This window comes from Danio rerio, chromosome 5 (assembly GCF_049306965.1).
Source record: "Danio rerio strain Tuebingen ecotype United States chromosome 5, GRCz12tu, whole genome shotgun sequence".
NCBI lineage: Eukaryota > Metazoa > Chordata > Actinopteri > Cypriniformes > Danionidae > Danio > Danio rerio.
The window spans coordinates 45,765,001-45,789,519 of NC_133180.1; the positions used below are offsets into that span (position 1 = coordinate 45,765,001).

A 24,519-nucleotide genomic window follows, 5' to 3' on the forward strand; every position below is an offset into this window, starting at 1 on the left:
CATTTGAAAATAGCTCCCCAAATAACTAGAAACTACATTATTAAACATTTTACTTATCATTCCCAATTTTAAAAAAACATACTATTTTATTAACAGTTAGCATACCTAATTCTTAAAAAAAACTCTTTGTACTCAAGGATGAATTTTTAAAATTGTATATAATTTAATTTGTGCCTTTTGCATTTTTCCCTTCATACTCTGTGAGCAGCTACTACACCAAAATGAGGTAGCATAATCAAAATGGGGTTGAATCAAATCTCCTGCCAATAATTTTAAAGAGTGAACTTCCAACAGATTTGCTTGTCTTGCTAAGAACCAAATTTTTCCACATACAAAACCTTTCTTGCCATAACATTTCCTGATAGTTTATTATCTATTAAACATCCCAAATAATTTACAACATTTTTTACAACAATTATCAAATCATTCATTTTAACCGCAAAATAATGATCCTTCTTTAATTTGGCTCTTGAAGCAAATAAATTAGCCTCTGTTAAAGAAAGTTTTATCTTGTTTTAGTTTTTTGGTTTATTGTGAATTTTTTTTTAATTGTTTTTATTTAGTTGACGACCAAAAGTTTTAGTTTTGTTTACTAAAATTGCTTTAAATTGTAGCTATTAAGATCCATTGACTTTGTAAGAGTAAAGTGCAAAATGCAAGTGATTTAATCTCATTAGTTTAAAACGAATGTGCTGTGCTTCCATAATGAAATCGAAATATCAGCATTTAAATGTGTGAAAATGTAGTAATTATATGAATTTACACCAATGCTTTTATTTAATTTTAATGGTTGTGGTGTTGTGCTAGTCCACCTGTATCTGTCATTTGCATCTATTAGAGTGAGTTTTACAAAGCGTATCTGAGTACCTCCCTCAAACATATTGTTGTCTTCTTTTACGGTTGCTCACTCGATTGAAAGCATAGCGGATGAATGATTTCCCGAAGTTTCACAGGAGATGCTCTGGCTCTTTGTTGTGCTGCTTTGGGGCAGTGGAACAGCTGTGGATGTGGCTTCGGGATCATAGGGACCTATGGCGTGGGGAGCACATGAGAAAATTGATTTTCAACGCGTCTTCGATAAAACCTGGTGGGACATTTGGGCTTCAGTCAACGGTTAATTCCTTGGGGAAAACAGAAATTGCAATGGGAACCTCTAGATGCATCTCATGAAATGTGCATGTTGTACCAGTCCTTTCTGAAGGTAATTGCTTTTTAAATGTCTGTTAGATGACAAGGAAATTTTGCCCATTCCATGCATTTCCCGCAGTCTTAATCCAACCCTTTCATTCCCAGCCCCCCGGAATGGGCCCTTTCTCATTAGCACCATTATAGTCTAGCCAGCTCAAGTGGTTAAGCCAAACAAAACCCTTTAGCCTTTAAATGCAGCTCTAATTAGGGCTGGCAAGGTGTGTTTAGCGCTGGAATTTCTCCTGGCTCTTTGTAACTGCTGTCTAAAACATTCCTGCAGTGTCTGTCAACAAGGAGCACCCCTCAGCTTTCTACTTTTCTTAAATTATTTGTCTTGTAAACAGTAAATCTTCTTTTATGTTTAGCATGTATGTGAGACGTAGCATCCTTTGTGAGTTAATAAATTAATTAGAATTGTTTGTCTGTGTCGCAGTAACATTTAATGCATTTAAATATGCATTAACATGCATAAAATAGTATATTTAAAATGCTAAATTTTGAAAAGTGTTTAAAGGGTTTGATTTATGTATTTAGAATACAAATATATTATGATGTTAAGGATGTTGCAGTATATCATTTATATATTGAATGTATTTATGTTGTGTTGTGTATTGTATTAAATGTAAAATATATTAAGTAGCATTATTTTTTTAATTGTATGCACAGAGTTTAAATAACTTTAATATCATTACAAATGATTATCTCATAAGATATTAAAGTATAAATAGGCACTTTTACATGTAAACTGAATAAAACATTAATAAAACCAGAAAATGCAGTTTTCTTAATCCAGCTTATTAAAAAAGTAAAACAAACAAAATAAAGAAACAATTTTTATTTTAAATAAGAGCTATTATTACATAAACAAACAAATAAATAAATATATTAATTAATTAATAATAAATAAATAAATTAATTAATTAATACAAATAAATTAAATAAATAAATAAATAAATAAATAAATAAATAAATAAATAAAAAAAAATACTTATCTATTATCAATTATATACACGAATAAAAGGCAAAAATGTTTCAAGAATTTTTAAAATATATATTTTATTGCTGGTTTATACATTTTTTTTGTTGCTATTGAAATATGTTCATTTGTATTATCAAGTAATATATTGTTAAAATATATAATAATGCCAAATATTCAAATACAAGTATTCATATTAAAATACAAGTGTAAAATATATAAACACCCATTCAAATTTTTATTTAGCCTGACAAACCCATATAATCAAGATAATTCCATATCAATCAACTGCAAAAGAAAGTATGGTAGAATACACAATCGACATGTTTATCTGGTCCGATAAATATCCATAAACCTAAACCTTTTTGTCAGAATCCTTTCCTAAGCCAACGGGAACACAACTTACACTGTCCATGCTCACAAGGTTAACTAGAACTTTTAGATTTTATTCAAGGAGCCTCTTACGCACAGTTATCAGACACAAAGAACCAAACGACTGAAACTTAATCCCGCTTGCTAATGTGCTGCGTGTTTGAATGTGTAAAGTGTGGTAGTGCAGGAACTCTCTGTTGTCCTGCAGGCTCTTTATCATGAGCAGAGCAGCCGCTGGGCCTCTCAGTCTGTCCGGCTCCACTGCAGAGCTAAACAAACAGCCTGTCCTCCACAAACACACGCTTCAACAGACGAGAGGAGAGGAGAGGCAAAACCGCACTTTGCTTCATTCCACTTGCAGAAGTCATAGAATGAGCCCGGTAGAAAAAAAGACATCCATCTGTCATGGAAAATGTGGGGTGTTTGCCTGTTTTCTCTTCATACTCTGTGGAGCATTGCTCAGTGAAGCAGTGAGTTTGATCTGCAGAGCTGAATGGAGTAATCATTTTTTTTCTTACATACTTTTTTTTTTTTTTTTTGCTTCATTTTGCATATTTTATTACATAATAAGCAATCAATAACACCATAATCGTGTAAACAAAGAAAACATTATACATCCTGTTTGCCCATTCTCCCATTGTGAAACGAATGAACGAATAAATGAATGCATAAATACACACATAAATACATGGATTAAACAAACTGATAGATCAATACATTTTTAATATAAAATGGTAGTAGTAGTTGAAATAGTAGTAATAGAAATAATAGTAATAATAATAAAAATAATATTATTTATATAAGCAATAGTAGTAGTAGTAGTAATAATAATAATAATAATAATAATAGTAGTAATAAATAATTATAGAAATAGCAGCATGGTGGCGGAGGGGGTAGCACAATCGCCTCACAGCAAGAAGGTCGCTGATTCAAGTCCTGGGTGGGTCAGTTAGCATTTCTGTTTGGAGTTTGCATGTTCTCCTCGTGTTGGCATGGGTTTCCTCCGGGTGCTCCTGTTCCCCTCACAGTCCACCTGTGCTATAGGTGAATTGAATCAGCTAAATTAGCTGGGTGGTTCCCTGTGTTTGGTTGCGGCTAGAAGGATCTGCTGCGTAAACCATATGCTAGTTAAGTTGGTGTTTTTTTCCGCTGTGGTGACCCCTGATTAATAAAGGGACTAAGCCAACAAAAAATGCTGTAATAATAATAAATAAATAAATAAATAAATAAATAAATAAATAAATAAATAAATAAATAAATAAATAAATAAAGTTAAAAATACCTAAATAAAGTTTGGGACTTTATTTATTTTTTTTTATTCAAGCTTCCGAAATTTATCTACACTGTGGCCGGTGGGCTATCTAGTTCTATTATCTATCCACACTTAGATAAATTTTTTTTAGCTAGGCCACCAAATTCTATTGCACTGGGACTTTGGGCTACCGGATATCGAGCCAGGCTCAGTCAATATGTAAAGACAAAAAACTAAGGGGTAAGTAAATGATTGCATGAATTAATCAACAAACTAAAACATTTCTAAATGTATAATAAAATGACGTTAAATGAAAGGTTAATAACAAAAAAAAATGAAGGATTATAATAAAGTTATCTAGATCAAGTCTTTTCCAACAATGTAAAACAGATCATGATAATACTGAACTTGCTGTAGCAAGTTTCCAACATGAACATTTTACCATTAGAAATTAAGACTCTGCATGAACCTTTCCATTGACATGTTTAATTGAATTAAAAATAGATTTTTGTCTTTGATGGAAGCGTAATAGAATTGTTTTTGTCTTTCTGTTGCTGCAGTTTTTATTAAATTGTTTTTTATTTGTTTTATGAGACATTCTAGTTCTTAGTATATGCATTTTAAATTATTTTATTAAAAAGTAAGAATTTGATATAAAATATAAGAAAATTTATATAAAATAAAAAGATGAAATTATATTATAAATGCAAAAACCACAAATATTATAGTCTTTAAATTGCTGCATCTGTAACTCGTCATGATCATAACTCTATGTTGGAAGAATCCTGGCCTGTAGATGGCGGTGTTGTCAGAAAATTGCGCTTGAACGTCTTGAAGTTTTGACAGGCTCAGTAAAGCCCTGTTTAGTCTAGAGTAGGAAAGTTGATACAGTTCACTGTGTCTGAGGAGTTCGTTTATGTCCTTTGTCTGCAGGCCGACTAAAGTGGAAGTGTTTTCACTGAACTACATTTCCACTAAAGAGAATATATAATAATAATAAAAAAAAAACATGAATCATGATTTAATCAATGAGACTTCAAAGAGAACTCTAACTGTGATTCCTTTAAAAATAACAATAACACAGAAACTTTCCGATTCACTGTTAACAGCCCAATTATAATCCAAAGTATCAGTGGTTTTAAGATGTCAGTAATAAGCATATACTACTTATAACTTTAACGAATCCTTTTAAAACTGACACTTCCTCAGTTGACCCTCCAGGGGTGTAGCAGACATTTAAAAAGTGAGGGGACGGCTGTATGAGATTCAGAATTTTACATTCATATAATTATTAATCACCTGTTTCTAAATGGTCTGTCTCTAACAGTAAGGGTGATGTATCCCCCCTGTCCCCCTCGGTTGCTACACCCCTGCCTTGTACCATTTATTTTATCTTTACGGTATAGCCAGATTGCGATCTTTGCATATAACAACAAAGCATCAAATGAATCTGCTTGCTTTTTTGCTTCCTGCTATCATATAATTAAAACCATAATTAAACAAGTAGGTGAGAACACCGTTCATAAAAGTGTTAAACTAGTCGTAAGAATGTGTTTTATTTGTTGTTGTTGTTGTTATTATTTTGAAGTTTTTAGATGGAGAGTAAGAGTGTGTATGTGTGTGTGTGTGTTGTACGCGTGCCTTGTAAATTTAGTCCTGGTGTTTGAGTCGAGCTTTAACAGATGAAACACATTCCATAAATAGAGAAGAGCTGGAATCAGAGGTACATTCCTGAATCAGCCTCCCAAAATCTGTGCTCAGCTCATGAAGAGACACTAGCTACTTGCAAATAAATAGGTATGAAACACAAAAAATACAACAGTATATTGTTTGATTGTTTAATTTAGTGTCTTCCTATAAATGTCTTTCAGATGTCAAACTGTACACAACTGTGTAATATCTTGTGATTATACAAATTATAATAAAATAATTATTACTTAAAATATATCAAATGAAAAATCAGGATTGGTTTTGTTATGTAAATTACTGTTAATTTTGAGTCTGTAAGATTTAATAGTATGTAATACATTTATGCAATGTGTTAAATTGATCAAAAGTGAGAGACAAGTAATGGTACTAGTATGTATGTATGTATGTATGTATGTATGTATGTATGTATGTATGTATGTATGTATGTATGTATGTATGTATGTATGTATGTATGTATGTATGTATGTATGTATGTATGATCATACATCAAGTCTTTGATGGGAGAAAAAGTAGTATTATGAGAACCAATCAACAAATTAGAATGATTTCTGATGGATAATGTGTGTTGTATTGTCAATTCTAATGCCAAATGCAAATTACAAATAGATTAAATTTAGATTTATGTTTGTACACTACCTGACAAAAGTCTTGTCGTGGAATCAAGTTGTAAAAGCAACAAATTATTACTTGACTTCTAGTTGGTCATTTGGAAAAGGGGCGGAAGGTAGATTTTTCAGATGAATCTTCTGTTGAACTGCATCCCGATCATCACAAATTCAAAGGCCTTTGCCTTTCATATAAGCCACTTCTGATATCAAATGGTCAACTAGAAGTCAAGTTATTATTTGTTGTTCCTAAACTGTGGAAAGGCAACAAGACTTTTGTCAGGTAGAGTAGTATATAAAATTAAAAATACATTTTATAATGATAATATTTCACAGTATTATACACATTTTACTTTAGTTTTGATGAAATAAGTACAGGCTTGAAAGTTAAGCCTGGGCCACAAAACATAAGTCAAAAAATAACTGTTAACAAAACGTGAACACTAAATGGACAACTGAATCAAGAACACACATTCTGTATCTGTGTAAGAGGATGTAGCTTTTCATCCCTGCAGGTGGCAGTATCTATATTGTCATTCCACACAGGGAAACCGAAACTAGTGCTGCACACGTACAAAAACAGTGGCATTTACGTTCCATTCTCACAGTACTTCTTGCTCATGGAAATATGTCTGATAATCTGAAACCCATATTGTTTACAAATATTTTAAAAATACAATGAAATGACTTGCATTGTTTACCTTAAATTACGTCACTTTGATTTTTGTTTTCATGATGAAGTCTTTGATGAAGTTTCACAGCCAATCAGTATTCTCTCAACACCGATTCAAAGCATTTGTAAACAATATTGATTGTCAGACAAGCTGAATTGGGACATCTCCCTCTGACGCCAACGTGAGGCATCATATGGAACACACTACACACACTAGCCTGACAGATGACTGTTGGCACTTTAGTGTTTATAAAACTAAATAATCTTACCAGGCCTAAACATTGAATCAGTGGTTTATCTATAATCTTTCATTATTCAGACTTTCAACAACAATCTATTATCTCTGTCAGCATGAGATATAAATGGCATTTGATGACATTTAAACTTTTCAACACTAAATGTGGTGGTTTGCAAGTTATTTGTTTTCCTGCAGACTAACTCTAATTACCTTATTCAAATAGAGTCTGTTTTCTACTGTCTGTTGTCTTCTTTTGAGTCAAAACGTGGTTCCAGAAGTATCGAGATGTGTTTGTTTGTGTCATATGGATATATTTATGTTTCTAGGAGTATACAAATAGGAAGAGGCTTTGAGTGTTGTCTATATTACTGATAAGTAAACACTGAGTGAATCTATGGCTATATCACAGGGTGCCGTTTAAGGCCAACAGACCAGACAAGAGTCTGTTGATAATGGTAAAAATAGGGTCTCCAGCCCATCCAAACGGGTCACTGGTCCAGATTAAGTCACTTTCTCTTCAGGGTTTAAACGAGTCTTTATATTTAGCTGACCTAGATCAGGTTTAGGAGCATTCGTTCGGATCTTCAGTTTAGACCTGCCATCTAATGCATCATACGTGCTTGCAGGAGTTTCAACTCTTAGTTTAAGCTTTGACTTTGACTTTTCCAGCAAGTTGATGTCGAATTCTTGGAATATCCCGGAGACGTTTGATTCGGATGATCCGGGTAAAGATAAAGCTCTTGATTTGTTTTCTTTTTTTATTATTATTTAATCTGGTCAATCTCACTGGTCACAATGTACTTATATCTGGAAGCTCTAAAAATGTTGTTGTTGGCTTTTGGAAATAAATAATAAAAAATATCTTATTGGTGGAAACAAAAAAATAAGTGGAAAAAATAAATTTGTTTTGATTTTAAAATGTATCGATGTCACATGTTTCTCACTATAAAAAGCAATTCGTTTTTATACTTAAAATAAGTTGAATATTTCTTAAAGTGATAAAATCTATTGTAACTTGGAACTGTTGAGTTGACTTAACTTACTTTTTATAATTCTGCAAATAGTTCATTTATGTAATCTCAAAGCAACCGGTGCAAACCAGTGTTTCGTTTTATTTTTTTATATAAAGTCAATTAATCGCTTTGTACAGTGCACTACTGTCTGTGACCAAGTATAAAATCTACTTTAACCAAAATGATATTAAGGAAGGCATAACATTTGTGTACTAGTAAGTAGGGCTCCGCGATAAAATTCGTATAGGTATTTATTGACCAAACACCATTGTCATTATCGATAAAAAAAAAAAAAAAAAATTTAATAAAAGTTCGGTATGAAGGCTATAGTTTTATTAAAATGTGGCTGATGACCGTGCACCTTGGAAGGAACCATGCCAAGGTGCTTATGGGTGTAAGTTTGGCATTTCCAATGGAGGCACAACACCCATATGGGAGTGATGCGCACACGCTGTGCAAGCAGAACGCATGTGATGTGTGCGCATTTTCCAGGCGCAGCTAGTTGAAAACATCTGAACTTTTCCAAATGCAGCGAGCGCACCACGATTCATGTAAGTATAATTAACCATACTGCTTCACACATTGTATGGAATATGCACATTTCAGTAGTAATAGTAGACTAATTACCTAAAACAAACACAGCGCCACCAAAAACATTTTTTTTCTCGATAAACTTGCATCGGAGCTGCAGCAATGGTTTCTCCGTTTGTCATACTCTGAGAAAACAGTTGATGGTTGCCTAGTTACAGAAATATAGAAATTATATTTAAAGATATAATAGAAAAGGAAACCATTTGCTTGCGCTTGTCACTTCAGATTAGAATAACTACACGCATAAATGAGTGCAGTGACTAGCAGCAGTGAGGAGATAAAAAAGGATGTAAGGATGTCTCCAGAGTGGCTTTTTGGTTTCTTTTCTTGTGCATCCCAGCCACTAGCTTCCCATCTGAAAAGAGTTTTTAGCACAGGGGGTAATGTTGTCATTCGACTTCACAATTTGTAATGTTGCAGTATGTATTTAAATAATGATGGTTGGTTTCTTTACTTGAAAGCTCAGACTTGATTATCATAATTTGTGTTGTTGACAGAGTTTGAGGTTCATTGTATCCTTATTATTAACACCTTAGTTTGCTTTGATTGTTCAGCATTTACACTTTACCATTGCACACACTTTGTAACATTGTTCATCAAGTTTAAGAGTCTCTTTAACACTTATGCTTATTTTATCATAAATAGATTAGACATTTAGTTTTTGTTTGTTAAATCTCAATAATGTCGATAAATTAAAATAAAGTGGTTAAATAAAAAAAATCCTAAATGGATTGTTAAAAAATATTTTATAATTATTGATACAGAATGATATGAAACATGATATTGTGATTATTTTTTGTATTTATTTATATTTATTTTATTTATTTATTTTTTTTTGCAATATCACCTCTTTTAGGTAGATTTAAGGAGGTAAATGCATTTTTCTTTTTACTATTTAATAGGTAATAAACCAAAGCAGTCCTCTAAATATGCTGCAGTACATTTCAGTGCTTATCCAACCAGCATGTAAAGATGGTTTCTTCAGGTTTCACATTGCTTGGGCTGAAAACCCAAAGAGAGAATAAAAGTGGTCTGCAGTTTCAAAGCCCCCCTGTGCCTGTCGGGATAATTATAAGCTTTGAAGCATGGCTTTGGAAGGAAGGGGGATCGGCATGGTTGTCTTAAGTAATGGTTGGGGGTATTTGAGCCCGGGTCAGACCTTTGGCCCCCCTGTCAGAAACTAACACGATAGCACAGGTGTGTTCAGCTCCTCTCTTTTCTGCACGCCTTTAGTTCTGGCTTATTCAAAGCTCAACGCTATAATGAAATTCAACTGCCTGCTTTCATGGTCAAGTTGCTGCTGGCAAATCCCTCGTTCCCCTTCACTCTTGTCTCTGTAATGACTGTGGCTGATGGGAAGGGGAAAATGGTGTTTATGAGTTTAGGTTTTTTTAAACATTGGTTTGGAGGATCAGAAGGGAGTTTTGTGAATTGAAGGCTTGGTTCACCTCAGAATGAAAAGTCTTTCGTCATTTACTAGGCCTCTTGTCATTTCAAACTTAAAGTAACATGCATAATTATATCTTTAATCAAATTTGAGAGTTTATATATATATATATATATATATATATATATATATATATATATATATATATATATATATATATATATATATTTTTTTTTTTTTTTTGTATCTCCATTTAAAATTTCTCTTCACCAAAATCTGATACTTTAAAATATTAATGAAAGTCCGATGTAAAAATAAATCTAAGTGAAGGAAACTGTTTAATTGAGTCTTTTAAAGACATATGGTCACTCACTTTATAAAATTAACAGAATTTATAATCTTTTTTTGGGCGGGATACATTTTTTATTGAATTTAGATATGAGGCCATACAAAATCTTCCAAATGTCATTTACAATAGACATTTACGATTAAATGTATTTTTTGACAAATAAGATTGCAAATAACAAATAACATTGCAATAAAGACTAAACACTTAACCGTAGTAAAGAACAAAACTCAATGAATACAAGGTAGATCAGGGGTTCCCCAACCTTTTAGCCCACGACCCCCAAAATAACAATGCCAGTGACTCATGACCCCCTATATCCTTTGAGATGGTAATAAATATATAAACCTTGCACACAACTGCACACACATACCAAAAGGCCCAAGTCTATTCATCGTTTAATTTTGGAGAACACCACTCGGAGATCATCCTCCATGTCAAGTTGTGGCCTGTATTTATTTGTGTGAACGTGAATGCCGTAAAGGTGTCAGAAAGTGTAACTCCTACTGTACAATGTTTTTTGACACAAAAATTACCCTAAATCTTTGTCTTGAATAGGCATGGGCTGTTATAAGGTTCTGATGGTATGATTATCTTGGATAAAAATTTCACGATATCACGTTTTTTGATTACTGTGCTAAAATATGTTCTTTTTCTAAATGTATGTGAAAAAAATACTGTTTCCCCCTAGAACACAGTAAATGTTATTTTAAGAAACATTTAAAATATTTTGGGGCAGTAAAGCTGTCAGGCTAAATAATTCAAATAAATCACTGACTTCATTAGATTCTTTTTAAAAACACAGATTTCTTTACAATTTGAAAAGGCACCTTTGCGTATCTATCTTTTCTTTGGATATAAAGTAAGCCACCGCACTGTTTAGGCCCAGCATGTTTCAGCATTTGTTTTTCAAATGTTTCCTGGATCGTGGCCTGACCAGTAGCTTTTGATGTGGATGGTCTTGTTCTGGTGGAGATACTGTTGCCCCAAAAAACTAAATAAAATTGTCGTAAAAAACAAGGGAAAAAAAATAAACTTTAGGTAGGGTTTAACAGAAATTTTTAGCAGTTTTTAAAACTTTTTCAAACTGTGGTAAACCTCAAAACCAGTTATCATCCCATACCTAGTCTTGATCAATTTTTTGTGAAAGCGGCCTTTGTTTCTGGCCTGTAGTTTGTAAGGAATAAGGTCTTGTGCATAGGTTCACTTAAGCATGTACCCCCGTCATCTCGATTTTCTAGCTTCAGGTTGTGTCATTTATGATTTCCAGAAGACCCTCAATGAAATTTGTGAATGGACACACCTGCAGCTCCACCTCAACCTACAACAGCAATATCCGAAACAGCCGTGTGACCTCTCAGATGATTCTCTTCCCCTGAGGACAGACAGATCGTGTTTCTTTGACCTATTATCTGAAATTTTGCACAAACCACATGAGGCTCTATAGGTGGTCTCTGGTTTAGAATGGTTAGTTTGAAAAGCTTCTTATATTTTATAAAGTGACCACAGACTTTCATGCTCCAAAATGGAAAAATTCAAGAAGCTTGATATACATTCCTGTTGTGTATTTTAATATGTACACCATGTGTCAGCTTATAAGAAACTGATCTTACCATCCAACACGTACATCTGTCACTTGCACCAAGGTTGAGGTTAGATTATTTAATGTTTTTAAAAGAAGTGCTGTTTGCTCGCTAAGAAAGCAGTTGTGTGATAGAAATATTATTGCAAGTTCATTTAAAATAACTTTTAGCAGCCATTACTCATGTCTTCAGTGTCACATGACCCCTTGGAAGCTTTATATTAATGCTAAAAACAGTTGCTCAGTAGTTTTGTGGGAACCTAAATATTTTTATTAGAGGATTTATGTTTTTGAATAAGAGAAAGCTTAAAATAACTGAAAATGTTTAGTAAAATAATAAATGCCTTTTGTTGCCTTTCAGTCAGTTTAATGCCTACATTCTAAATCAAATGAAATGTATATATAAATATATATTAATTATTTTATTAGTTTTTATTATAATCCAAATTTTGGATGTTATGTCAAGCAAATATGTATGTCGAACATAGTGCACAAACAGACATCAAAGAATGCATTTTCAGTTAATAATTTGATACATATTTAATAATTCCAATAATAATTTGACCCTCAATTCATGCTTTCATTACATCTAAAATGAAGTGCTGTAATTCCTTGCATTCCTTCCTTACTGCCCAGAAGTAAACCATTTCTGGGGTAAAATAACACTGTGTGATGGATTGTGTGCAAGGTGTGGTTGAAAAAGCAGTTATGTTAATAACAATTGACAGGAAAAGTAGGTGTGTTTGTTCATTTTTACAAAGCAAAACACCTTTCCACTCCCACTGAAGGTGTTGTGTGCGTGCGTGCGTGCGTGCGTGCGTGTGTGTGTGTGTGCGTGCGTGTGTGTGCGTGCGCATGTGTGTGTTTGTGTGTGTGTGCGTGCGTTTGTGTGCGTGAGTGTGTGTGCGTGAGTGTGTGTGTGTGTGTGTGTGTGTGTGTGTGTGTGTGTGTGTGTGTGTGTGTGTGTGTGTGTGTGTGTGTGTGTGTGTGTGTGTGTGTGTGTGTGTGTGTGCGTTTTGAATGCAGAGCTTTGTATAGACCTGCACGCGTAGTTCAACTGCTGCCTCTGGCTTTAATGTTTGTGTCAGATGACTGCCTCGTCATGCTACCCTGCCCTCACTTCCGCAGATGTGCAGTACCTCCCACCAATGTACCACGTTTTTTTGCTGTAAGAGACATTCCTAATATCGTTTTCCTGCTCATCTCAGTTTATGAAACACTCTTTCTGTGACTAAAGTCTGAAATCGGATATTGTAACGTTGTTCCTTAGTGCTGTTTGGGGCAATGGGTTGTTTTAAACCAGTGTTGGGTCAAGTATTGACAAACCCAAAATTAGTTTTTATTAAATTTAAATGACACTTTTTAAACCAACAATTTGGGTTAGTCTATATTTAACTCAGTATTGGGTTACAACCAGAGTTGGGCAAGTAACTTCCAAAATGTAAAACATTATATATTACTATTTGAATGTAATTAGTAACATACAATATGAATTTCTATGTCATGCTTTATAATACTTTTATATTAACTTTGTTACTTTTTCACCAAAATAACCACTGAAGTATGACTACATTTCCAAGCATTTATTTACACATTAATTGTAATTATTCAGAGGTCTGATCTAGTCATGGGCCGGTAAAACATTGACGATATGATAACCTTGGATAAAAATATCATGGTTGCACGGTATCATGATTACTGCTCTAAAATATATTCTTTTTAGAAAATAGACCCCCCCCCCCCTGAACACAATATATTTTATTTTGATAATCATTTAAAATATTTTACTGCAGTAAATAGGTCAAGCAAAAAAAAAGAAAAAAAAGAAAATGAATCATTGACTTTTGCTGTCTTGGTTTGTTTCAAAAACACAGATCTTTAATTTAAAATGCGTTTTTAGATATATTTTTTTTCTGCTGGAGACACTGTTGTCCTAAAAAAACTATTTAAAAATGTAAATAAAAAATCTTACACATACCTTAGAAACGGTATAGTAGTAAATTTTGATGGTTTTAAAACCCTTGACTTTTAAAAAATGCGGTATACCTTAAAAAAACGGTTATCATCCCATATGTGATCATATGCTTTTGTTTTAAATATTAAAGTTATATAAAATCCATAGAACATTACAAATGTTCCCTAAAATTAATACTAGCTGAACCACTTTTAACACTAAATACAATCTTCATTTGGTTTTATGACACCAAAAGGAAGGTGGTGTCTAGTTGTTATGGTATCCGTATATACAATGCCCATTACAGGATATGCATCGCTAAAAGAGTAGGAAGTGTTTAGGTATGAGTTCATTTGTGCGCATCATTAATAGATTTGGTTCTCAGTAATTGCATATCCAGTCCTGAAAGAAAATTACAGACTACAGACTAACTGTCCCCATGTGTGTGAAAGATTTATGTCTAAAAAGCGCAAACATATTTGTTACATAAATTAATTCAATTCTGACAAACAGCAGGTTGGAGATGTTTTTTATGCTTAGCATAACTTTCTACACTCTGATTATTATTATTTTTTTTTGTGAAACATTATTGCTATAAGAGCACAGACATGGCTTAAACTATAATACTGTGTATATTGACTGTATTCTACCTTGCCGTTGCTAATTTCATGAGGGATTTAGCTTTCCACAGCCTTATCACCCTGCAGCCCGGTTACTCACTACAGCTAAGCAGGGTTGAGCCTGGTTACTACCTGGATGGGAGAGACCACATGGCAAACCTAGGTTGCAGTTGGAATTGGTGTTAGAGAGGCCAGCAAGATGGGGCTCACCCTGCAGTCTGTGCGAGTCCTAATGCCCCAGTATAGTAAAGGGGACACTATACTGTCAGTGAGCGCCGTCTTTTGTATGAGACGTTAAACCGAGGTCCTGACTATCTGTGGTCATTAAAAATCCCTTGGCACTTTTTGTAAAGAGTAGGCGTGTATCCCGGCCAAATTTCATCCATCGGCTCTTAACCGTCATAGCCTCCCAATTGTCCCCATCCACCATATTGGCTCTAATACTGTCTCTCCGCTACACCTATAGCTGGTTTGTGGTGAGCATACTGCCGTCGTTGTCCTGTGGCTGCCGTCGCATCATCAAAGTATATGCTGCACACTGGTGGTGGTGTGGAGAGACCCTCCATCATGATTATGAATGCGATTTGGGTGTTTAGCCATACACGATAAATGCGCTTTATAAATACACATTACATTTCTATAATATGGTAATACTTCAAACTTCATCAATAGTAAACACACATGCTATTTTACCTGCATGCATACCTTATACTCCTTATAATTTTTTGTACAATTTTTTTTTTTTTAAATGTATGGCTAAATAACTTGTGTTATTGAGATTGAAATGCGCAATAAAGATATACTACTGAAATCACATACTTTTGTAATCCGTTACTCCCAAAACTGATTACTTCCCAGTGAACTACGGATCTGTGTATAGTTAATGCCTCTCCACCTGAAAGCACAAGAAAATACCACAATAACATGTTGTTGTTGCTTTTTACTTCACTGTGAGAGTTGTTTTAGGGTTGGTGTAGGTGTAGTTGTAGACGTTAAGGGAGTGACGCTGCATTCAACAACTAAATTCAATATAGCAATTACCACTTTAAACTTAAAAAAATATTTAAGTTGTTGTCAATGATGTTTTTAAATGTGCATCAGAGTCGTCTCTCTTCCTTTTGCATGTACAGTACAGGAAACCACAAGGAATGAGGTATATCTTGACTGTTTTGTGTTGCCAGATATTGCTATAAAAAAACGGCAAATAAAAATGAGCCTATAATAAGCCTTAAAACTATCCTGAAAATAAACCACATTCTGAAACATTTCAACCTGTATTCGCCTACTTTATTAACTCCATCAGTTATGAGGCAACAACAAGCCAGAGGCCTTTAAATAAGCATGCTTACAAAAAGTAGACATGGCAACACTTCAAGAGCATGTAAATTCTGAACGAGTTCTATAACACTCAAGAAACAATAATTTAGGGGATTTACTTCTTTATTCAAATGTGTTTTTTTACTTCTGAAACTTTACAGTGTTTATAGCCAATATCTACCTGCCTGAAAAGCACTGCATTTGATTACAGATGTTTTAATGTATAATTTTATAAGTGACGTGTTAGCTTTTGTTGAGTGAAGGATTTTTATTTTCTGCTTTCATCTGGTTAATGTCTAGATCTCACTGACAGAATCCTATCTAGAACATGTTTTTGTTGAACACAAGTCTGTCCTTGTCGAAAGCATTAATAGCTTATAATTTCAATGACATTTATATGTAATGCCATATACATCATGTTCAGAAGTGATATGTGAGCATGTCTTATATTAAATTTGTAAGATAGTCATTGTAATATTCAAGTAAATTCTTTGCCAACAGGGTGTTGATAACAGGGAGTGACATTAAATGAGTAATAGTGATGAAACACACCTTTGCATTTCTTTTGCGCTTTTAATAAGAATGATCTACCTGCAGTTACACGTCAGTCTGTACCGGCCAATCCCAGTTTGCTATTAACAAGCAACCTTCCTGATGCCATTGTGCCAGTAGAGGACTTAATGTTTGATAGGATAACGTCTCCTTCACACGAGGCTCTCGTGTTTATGGTCTGGTCTCAGATCTTTTCAACATGGATGGATGCATCTTTTCCTCTTATAGGACCTCTGACATCTGAGAAACTTGGCTAAACTTAGCTGTAATATATACACTCCGCAGTGTGTAGATGTTTGGGCTTATGCTGTAGGTGACTGCAAGGCCGTAGTAATACCATTCACTTTGACTACATGCTTAAGAATGACGGAGCAAGGTGGGTAACTTTTTTTTAGATTAATTCCTAAAATGCATGCATCCAGCATTTGCAGTAATATCAAGAATGTGTATATGTACACTACCGGTCAAGAGTTTAGGGTGAGTAGGATTTTTAAATGTTTTGAAATAAGCTTCTCCTGCTTACCAAGGCTGCATTTATTTAATCAAAAATGCAGTACAAATTGTTAATTAGTGAAATGTTATTGCTCTATAAAATAATCAAAAGTAAATAACCTAATTTAATCATTTATTCCAGTGATTTTGAAGATGAATTTTTCAGCTTCATTACTCCAGTCTTCATTCACATGATCTTTCAGAAATCTTTCATATAAGGATGCATCGATATGGATTTTTTGGCTGATTTTGATAACCGATAACTCTTAAGATCTGAAGGTCTGACTGCTAATATACTATAGCTGATAAATATATCAAAATATTATATTTTTATACAGTAAACAACATAAAAGTAAAATTTTGAACTGAATTGCCTACTCAAACTAAACTGTTTTTGTGCGTGCATGCGTGTGCGTGTGTGTATTTGTGCATGCGTGCAGTGATAGCATCATGTGCATTTGTTATAATCATTAAAAATATGCCAATCAAACTGAATACAATCTTACATCAACAACACTTGGCAAACGAAACGTTGATGATAACAAATAATTATATTTAATTACAAACAATCCAATAAGTTGTTTAGCATGTGTGTATCGCTGCTGTTATGTTCACACATGTTATATTTTTTTCTGAGGCGATTTCAAACAAAATACATAATGACACTCTAAGGAATGCGGTTACATACTGAGTTATTATTGCACAGCAATACTACACAAAGAAAGTGAGGAAAGATCTGTTATAGTGCACTGGACAAGTCTGAACAAGTTCGACCCACGGCATGTGCGAGGCAGGCAGTTCTGTACAATTATGTAATCTATCGGCTTAAAAAAATCGGCCTAATTTTAACCGATAACCTTAAAAATAGCATTTATCGGCCGATAACTAGATCGAAAACGAGGCCTATATATCGTCCATCCATACTTATATCAATTATTATTATCCATCCATTATTAATATTATTGTTAACAGTAATGGTAATAAAAGCAACAATGACTGGAGTAATAATTTCATTTTAAACCCACATACAATAAGAAAGCAATTATTTAAAATTTTATTAAATATTTAACATTTAATAAAAGTTTTAAAAACATTTAAAAATATATATTTTTTAACATTTAATTAATTCCGCCTTGATGAACATATTAATTTTCTTAAAAAAAAAAAAAACATGAAAAAAACTGACCCCAAACTTTTGATCGGTGGTGTATATATGCTTTTTTATTTCTGTTTGTTTGCTTTTTTATTAGTTTATTTTTGGATTTATTTAGGAGACTGAACTGATCCAAGTAGGGGTTTTTTGTCAACAAGTAGGTTAGAATAGAATAGAATAGAATAGAATAGAATAGAATAGAATAGAATAGAATAGAATAGAATAGAATAGAATAGCTTTTATTGCCACTGTACACATATACAATGTACATTATATACATGTGCAATGAGATTAAGTGATGCAAGGTTTGTAATGCAAAAAGATCTGTATGATAATTTTAAAGAGCCTAGTATTCTGTTTAAAATATGTTCTTATGTGAGCCATACATTTTTATTATTTTTTTAATGGCAGCATTTTAGCATGTTTTGACAAGCTCAGAGTTGACTTTTACCCACATGTGCATATTTTGGCCCAATTATCGTGGTGCATTTTGTGCATCTTTTTTTCTGACTAAATAGTTATCGGTTTTCAAACCAAACTGTTTGCGCAATGTTGAGTATGTCATATTGCTTAGTGATTTATTGCTGAACTCTCTTCTGTAAAAAAGAAAAGTTCTGTGATTTTGCTTTTCAAACAACAACAAAAACAAAAGAATTGACAAAACCTCTGTGACTTTTTACCCTGGAGTCAGTTAAAAAGGCATTGCACAACATTTCTAAGTGAAAACCTCACTTTGGTGTTGAACTTTAGTCATGCAAAAGCTGAGGCATGTTTTTGTTGTAATGTGTGTGTTTGTGTTTTTAATGCGGGTCGGAGGAAATTCCACAACACGTCCTGTGTTTCGTAATACTCAAGACTGGTCCAATCATTGTTTTTACTAGTTTCCCAAGTCTGTGTTCTTCAGAGAACATAGCAGACCTCCCACTGGTGGTTCTTCCTGTCGTTCTTCTTCCACCAGAGCTTTATGAGACCCACCACCGTATCTGCTGCACACATGCATGTCTGCTGCTCCGTCACTGCTCTGCCTAATCTGCTTCATACGGTATATAAATAATAAATCCGGCAATATTGTGTGTAGTTTTGGATTTTATCTAGGTTCTAATGTGCGCGTAGCTTCTTTGCACAAAAATAAGCCTTTGTTTTGGAATCAAAGCGTACATTGACATGTTTAGAGAGAGTGGGCTCGTTGCTTCACATTACTGATCTTTTTTTGGCCTTATTGCTTTTAAAGTTGGTCCCTCTTTAGATCCAGTTCCAGCACTAATTTAGAATGAAGTGTAGCTTCATGTCAGAGCTCTTATAAGGTGAAGGACTGTGCTCACGAATAAGGATAGCTTTCTCCAGGCTTCTGTATAATAATGTTGTTAAACGTTAAAATAGCTCACTCTGAAATTATAGAATTTTCAGATTTATGATTGTGGAAGATGCACTACCCCAAATCAGAAAAGGTTGGGACAGTTTGGAAAACGCAAATAAAAAAAAAGAAAGTAGTGATTTCTAAATTTACTTTGACTTGTATTTCATTGCAGACAATACAATAGCAAAACATTTAATGTGTTCCTCATGATTTAGTAATTGATTTATTTATTTTTAAACAAACACGTATTCCAATTTCGGTTAAAATTCAACACATTTCAAAAAAGCATTTACCACTTTGTAATGTTGTCATTCCTTTTCACAACATTTAAAAGACATTTAGGTGCTAAAAACACCTGGTGATAGTGTTTCAAGTGTCCCATTTTTCCTGCAAACAAGTCTTAAGGTGGGCAACAGTATGGGATCTTCGCTGCCGCATTTTGTGCTTCAAAATGTGTGCCGCATTCTCTATTGAAGACAGGTCGGGACTGCAGGCAGGCCAGTCAAGTACTTGTATCCTCTTCCTTCTCAGCCAGGAATTTGTAATGTGTGCAGAATGTGGTTTTTCATTGTCTTGTTGAAATATGCATGGGCGTCCCTAGAAAAGAAGGCAGCATTTTGTGCTCCAAAACTTCTATGTACTTTTAAGCATTATTGTTTTTTCTTTTTTTTTCTTTTTTATCTGTGTTTTCCATATTGTGCCAACTTTTTTAAATTAGGGTGTATAATAACAAGAAACATCATTAAACAAGTCAGTAACACTGTTTATTATACTATATACTGTAGTTTGAAGCTATACAGTTTGTGTGAGAAACTATCTGCATTTAAGTCATATGGATTGTGAGAATGCCGGGTGTCTGTGGGGTTTTAAAAAGTATAAAAAGTTGATAAGTCCATTTAGAGAAAATAAAAAATCATTAAGTATAAAATATAGTCTTAAAAAAAGTCTTAAAAGCTATTTTTACAAACTAATACATTTTCTATCAGCATGCTGAAGATTGCCTGAATTTAATCTTTGAGTATTGAGATGCTGTGTAGTTTATGAAATTAATAAAACCCTGCCAGATTTGACATCACACTGCTTTGTTTACTGCAGTAACCAGAGAACATTTTTTTTATTTCTGTAGATGTAGGCACCACCTGCTGAATTAGCATTTTTATTCAGTTAATAAATAATGTCTTATTTACAATCAGTAGCTGTTGATTTATTGCAGTCAGTATTTAATAAATATACTGTAAGGTAAAATGTCGGCAATGAGGTTTTAAAATGAATGACAAGAGTCTTAAAAAGGGGCTTTCAGTCTCTGGTACCTGCATATACCCCGGGATGACAAAAAAGGGTGAACTTTAACGTTTCCTCTTGAATTTGTCAAAAGGTTGTTTCTGTATGCTGACCATGTGAAGGTCAAGGTTCTATTTGTTGTTAAATATTAAATGACCTGAATGAAAGATCATGATTTGGCTAAACTACCCACAAGGTCAGGCACACAAGTGCAAAATTGCAACACAGAGGTGCGTCAGTAAGCTTAGGCCTCACCTCAGATCAGATAGGAGAACATGATTTGTTTCACGTACTTCACATTCACTTTGTATTTGTGTGTATAAGTGTTTTTTTTTTGTCAATCATGCATGTGCTATTGTACCTAATATTTGTGTTTTGCTTGTTTTGTCCAGTTTGCAGGTTGCATGGCAAGCTGATTTGATGCATGAGATTTGCATGAGCACATTCAGGCTCTTTGTGGAATTTGGAGCGAGTGTCTGCAGTCATGGCCCAAACCATGCACATTAACGGCAACGCCTCAGGTAACGGCCCTCCCTTTTAATTGGCTTGGTTGTCTGTTATCTTCATTAATGAATCATCAGTGTTTATGCTTTAAAGTTCAGGTGAAACTCAAGTGTGTAGTTTCTGCAACCAAATAATAGAAAACAAATGGAATTGCAAAATGATAATTGTTGTAAAACGGGTTTCTTCTCCTGCCTTTCGAATTGTCCCATACTTTTACACTGTGTCCTTACTACATGCAATGCGGCGCAGTTACACACAATAAGCTATCTTTTAAACGTTTAAATTAGTTTTTGTCCTGAACATCTGAAATTTCAATTTTAGAAACTGCAAATGCGGCAAAACAACAGCATAAACCACCATAACACTGATCAGCTCAGGAACAAATTTTGTGCTTTATTCAAAGTTAAATGCTTCCAATGTGAATTTAAATAACATTATATGTGGAATTTATAGCAATACTTACCTCAGATATTGAAAATAAAATAACTAGCAAACAATTTGGAGAAAAATAAGAACTGTGACTCTATGCAAACAACATCAATCACTTAGCCTGTGTACTTTTAATAATGTTAAATATGTATTAATCAGATTATAACCCTTACAATTTAGTTGGGAGTGCAGTTAGTTGGTTGTTATTTGATTGAATCTCTAGTATTTAATCGTTTCTGTTGTGTGGTGTCGCGTTTGATGTGGACAGTCAAATAGCTTGTCACTGGAATCTTGTTGCATCGTGTGTAGTTAGGACATGGTGTTAGCTGAGCAAGTGTTTATTTGTCAGGCTGCCTGCAATCCTCAAAAAATGAATGCTTACATTATGAAATGCAAATATTTCTACTGTCAAATGTACCAAATAACTAAATTGTATTATACAGACCATACCACTTTTTTGTCAACCTTTCCTAATGCCTGATTTCCTCGGAGCAGTATGGTTCGGTACAATACCTGTCTTTCTGAGGCTTGTGTTTCCACTGCCAACTTACTTGTTAGGTGTGGTGAATGTAATTTTTGCTCAAAGAAGAAAGCTATACAGGCAGTTCGAGAGGGGTCTGAATGCAGACCTGGTACAGTTGCAATCTGAGCTGCATGCATTTTTAATGCGCGTACCCCTAACTCTACCCGTCACAGGGACGTCACCATCTCCATTGAGTGCATTGTGCCTGACATTGCATCTCTGAGATGTGCAATCTCTGCTTGCATCATCAACTGCATCCAGATACTATTGCGGGGTTCCCATATCTTGCGCAGCGAGCATGCACAAACAGTGCTCTGTCCTTTGTTAAAATAACATGCCACATGTGTGTAACACCTGTGAAACCCATGTTAAATGTATGATTTTTCATGTGATCACATTTGATTTTAACATGTGATGTGAAAGAAAGAAAGAAATGCGTAAACGAGCAGTCAAGTGATAAAAAAATATAGTGTTAATCACAATAATAATCTTTGATTAATCTAGTTTAATCACAAATGGAAGCTATAGCATATAGCTGTTGATGTGTGATTTTCAAAGAAAGAAATGCTAGACAGTCTAGGGAAACATATTCTCTAGCTTTATTTTTTCATTTAATATTATTAAAGTGATTAAGTCCGATCCAGATGTCAGTCGTCATGGGTTAACTCGATCGATTACTTGCTGATCTCCAGTGGTCTCCAGTATGTGCAAAGAAAGTTATTTTTATTTATTTATTTATTTATTTATTAGCTTTCTCAGTGTTACACAGTTCATGTATATTTTGTAACAATAATTCACCTTTATGGTGAACACAACTTAGCTTTGCAGTTGTTTATTTGATGACAAGCTTGCGCTGCTACACATCGAGTCCTTTGACAAGCATGGGTGGTTAATGCTGTCTCAGCACTAACATCTTTGTTAACATCTGCATAAATATGTTTGGCTAGAGAATGGTACTTAAAGCTTGTTGTGCTTTGGTTTAAGAAGAGTTCATCACTGCAGTAAGTGCACACAACATTATTTTAATCCAAACCTCTATCTAGAAGCTTATTTTAATGAAAGTTGCCATTCAGCTTGTGACATCAACCTTATTCTTCACATACGAGCTGGCACAGCCATTGGAATATTTTTGGCTTGAGACTTTAGGTCTCATTCGCTTCCATTTTTTAGATGTTAAAACATTTTGTTGTCCTGCTTGATGTTGCAAACTGATATTTTTTAATATCACTAGAACTTTTAATGTGTAGTCATGAACACACTTGTTTATAGAGCAAGTAGTTTGACCATTTTCTGCCATTTGTTATTTCCAGTGGTGGAAAGAGAACTGAAAAAATCCTACTTAAGTAAAAAAGTACGATTTCTTGCCTAAAAACGGAGTAAGAGTAAAAGTATCTTTTGTAAATATTACTCAAAGTAAGAGTAAAAAGTAGACATTTCAAAAGCACTCTAGAGTAGTGAGTATTACTCTATAAAATGCTGATGAATTGGAGGATGTGTGTAAACGTAAAATTCTGTAGTGCATTTAGTTATTGCCCAGCAGGCACTTAACATCATAAGACCTTTGATATTAGGTTAGGTTGTGTTGTCAGGTGACCAAAGTTTAATATCTAGCCAGCGTCTGAGGACAATGTTATTCTGATGTCCAATAATAATGTCAATTGATGTTGATATTTGGTAAATTTTAGGTTGTGTTAGAAAATGACTTAAATCCAATGTCAAGCCAACATCATAAACCAACCTCTTATTGACGTTAAATACTGACATTTATTTGTCAGTTATGGTAACCAAAATCCAATGTCTGATAGATGTCATAGTGGTAACATTCACACGTCAAGCTGTAACATCATTAGATGTTGATGTTTGGTTGATTTTAGGTTGGACATTGACGTTGGCCTGATGGTGAGTTCTGATGTCAACCTGATTTTCATTTCCAAACAAAATGTAACATCCTCATGACGTTGGGGTACAACGTCAATCTGACTTCTTGTGCCTGCTGGGTGTTCAAGGCCATTTCAGTCATCATACAGTAATCATCTGTCGTCTCCTCATCAGTGACATGCATCTAAACAGTCTCTGGGTCAATGTGTGTGAAGATTTACTTTTTGGACACTTTTAATGCTTCCAAACAGTTTGCTGCAATGATAATACACTGTATTTAGGTAGTTTATTATGATGCGATTTACCTTCTATGTGCGATTTGATTGGGCAGTAATCACAGAACAGAGTTTTCTAATTCCCATAGACAAGAAGGAAATAAAGTAGTGACTGCAGGTTGAAGGAAAGTAGTGGAGTAAACCTACCAATACGGTAATAAAAATGTACTCAAGGGAAAGTAAAAACACAATTTTTATAAAACTACTTGATATATTGCAATATATTTTTACATAATTTTCTGAGAAAAACT

The 24,519-nt window shown here is 34.0% G+C and overlaps 1 protein-coding gene across 3 annotated transcripts in view; it reads left to right on the top strand.

Moving 5' to 3' along the window:
- The window catches only part of kank1a (KN motif and ankyrin repeat domains 1a), a 98,267-nt gene that overhangs the window by 36,734 nt on the left and 37,014 nt on the right, over positions 1–24,519 (top strand). Inside the window, exons 1-2 of one of the 3 annotated variants that reach the window (XM_073951063.1) lie at positions 16,660–16,752; positions 21,052–21,180. The exons of 1 other annotated variant lie outside the window; for it this stretch is intronic. In XM_073951063.1, coding sequence (XP_073807164.1) covers positions 21,144–21,180 — 37 coding nt within the window. In that variant the 5' untranslated portion in view covers positions 16,660–16,752; positions 21,052–21,143. 3 annotated transcript variants of the gene reach the window in all.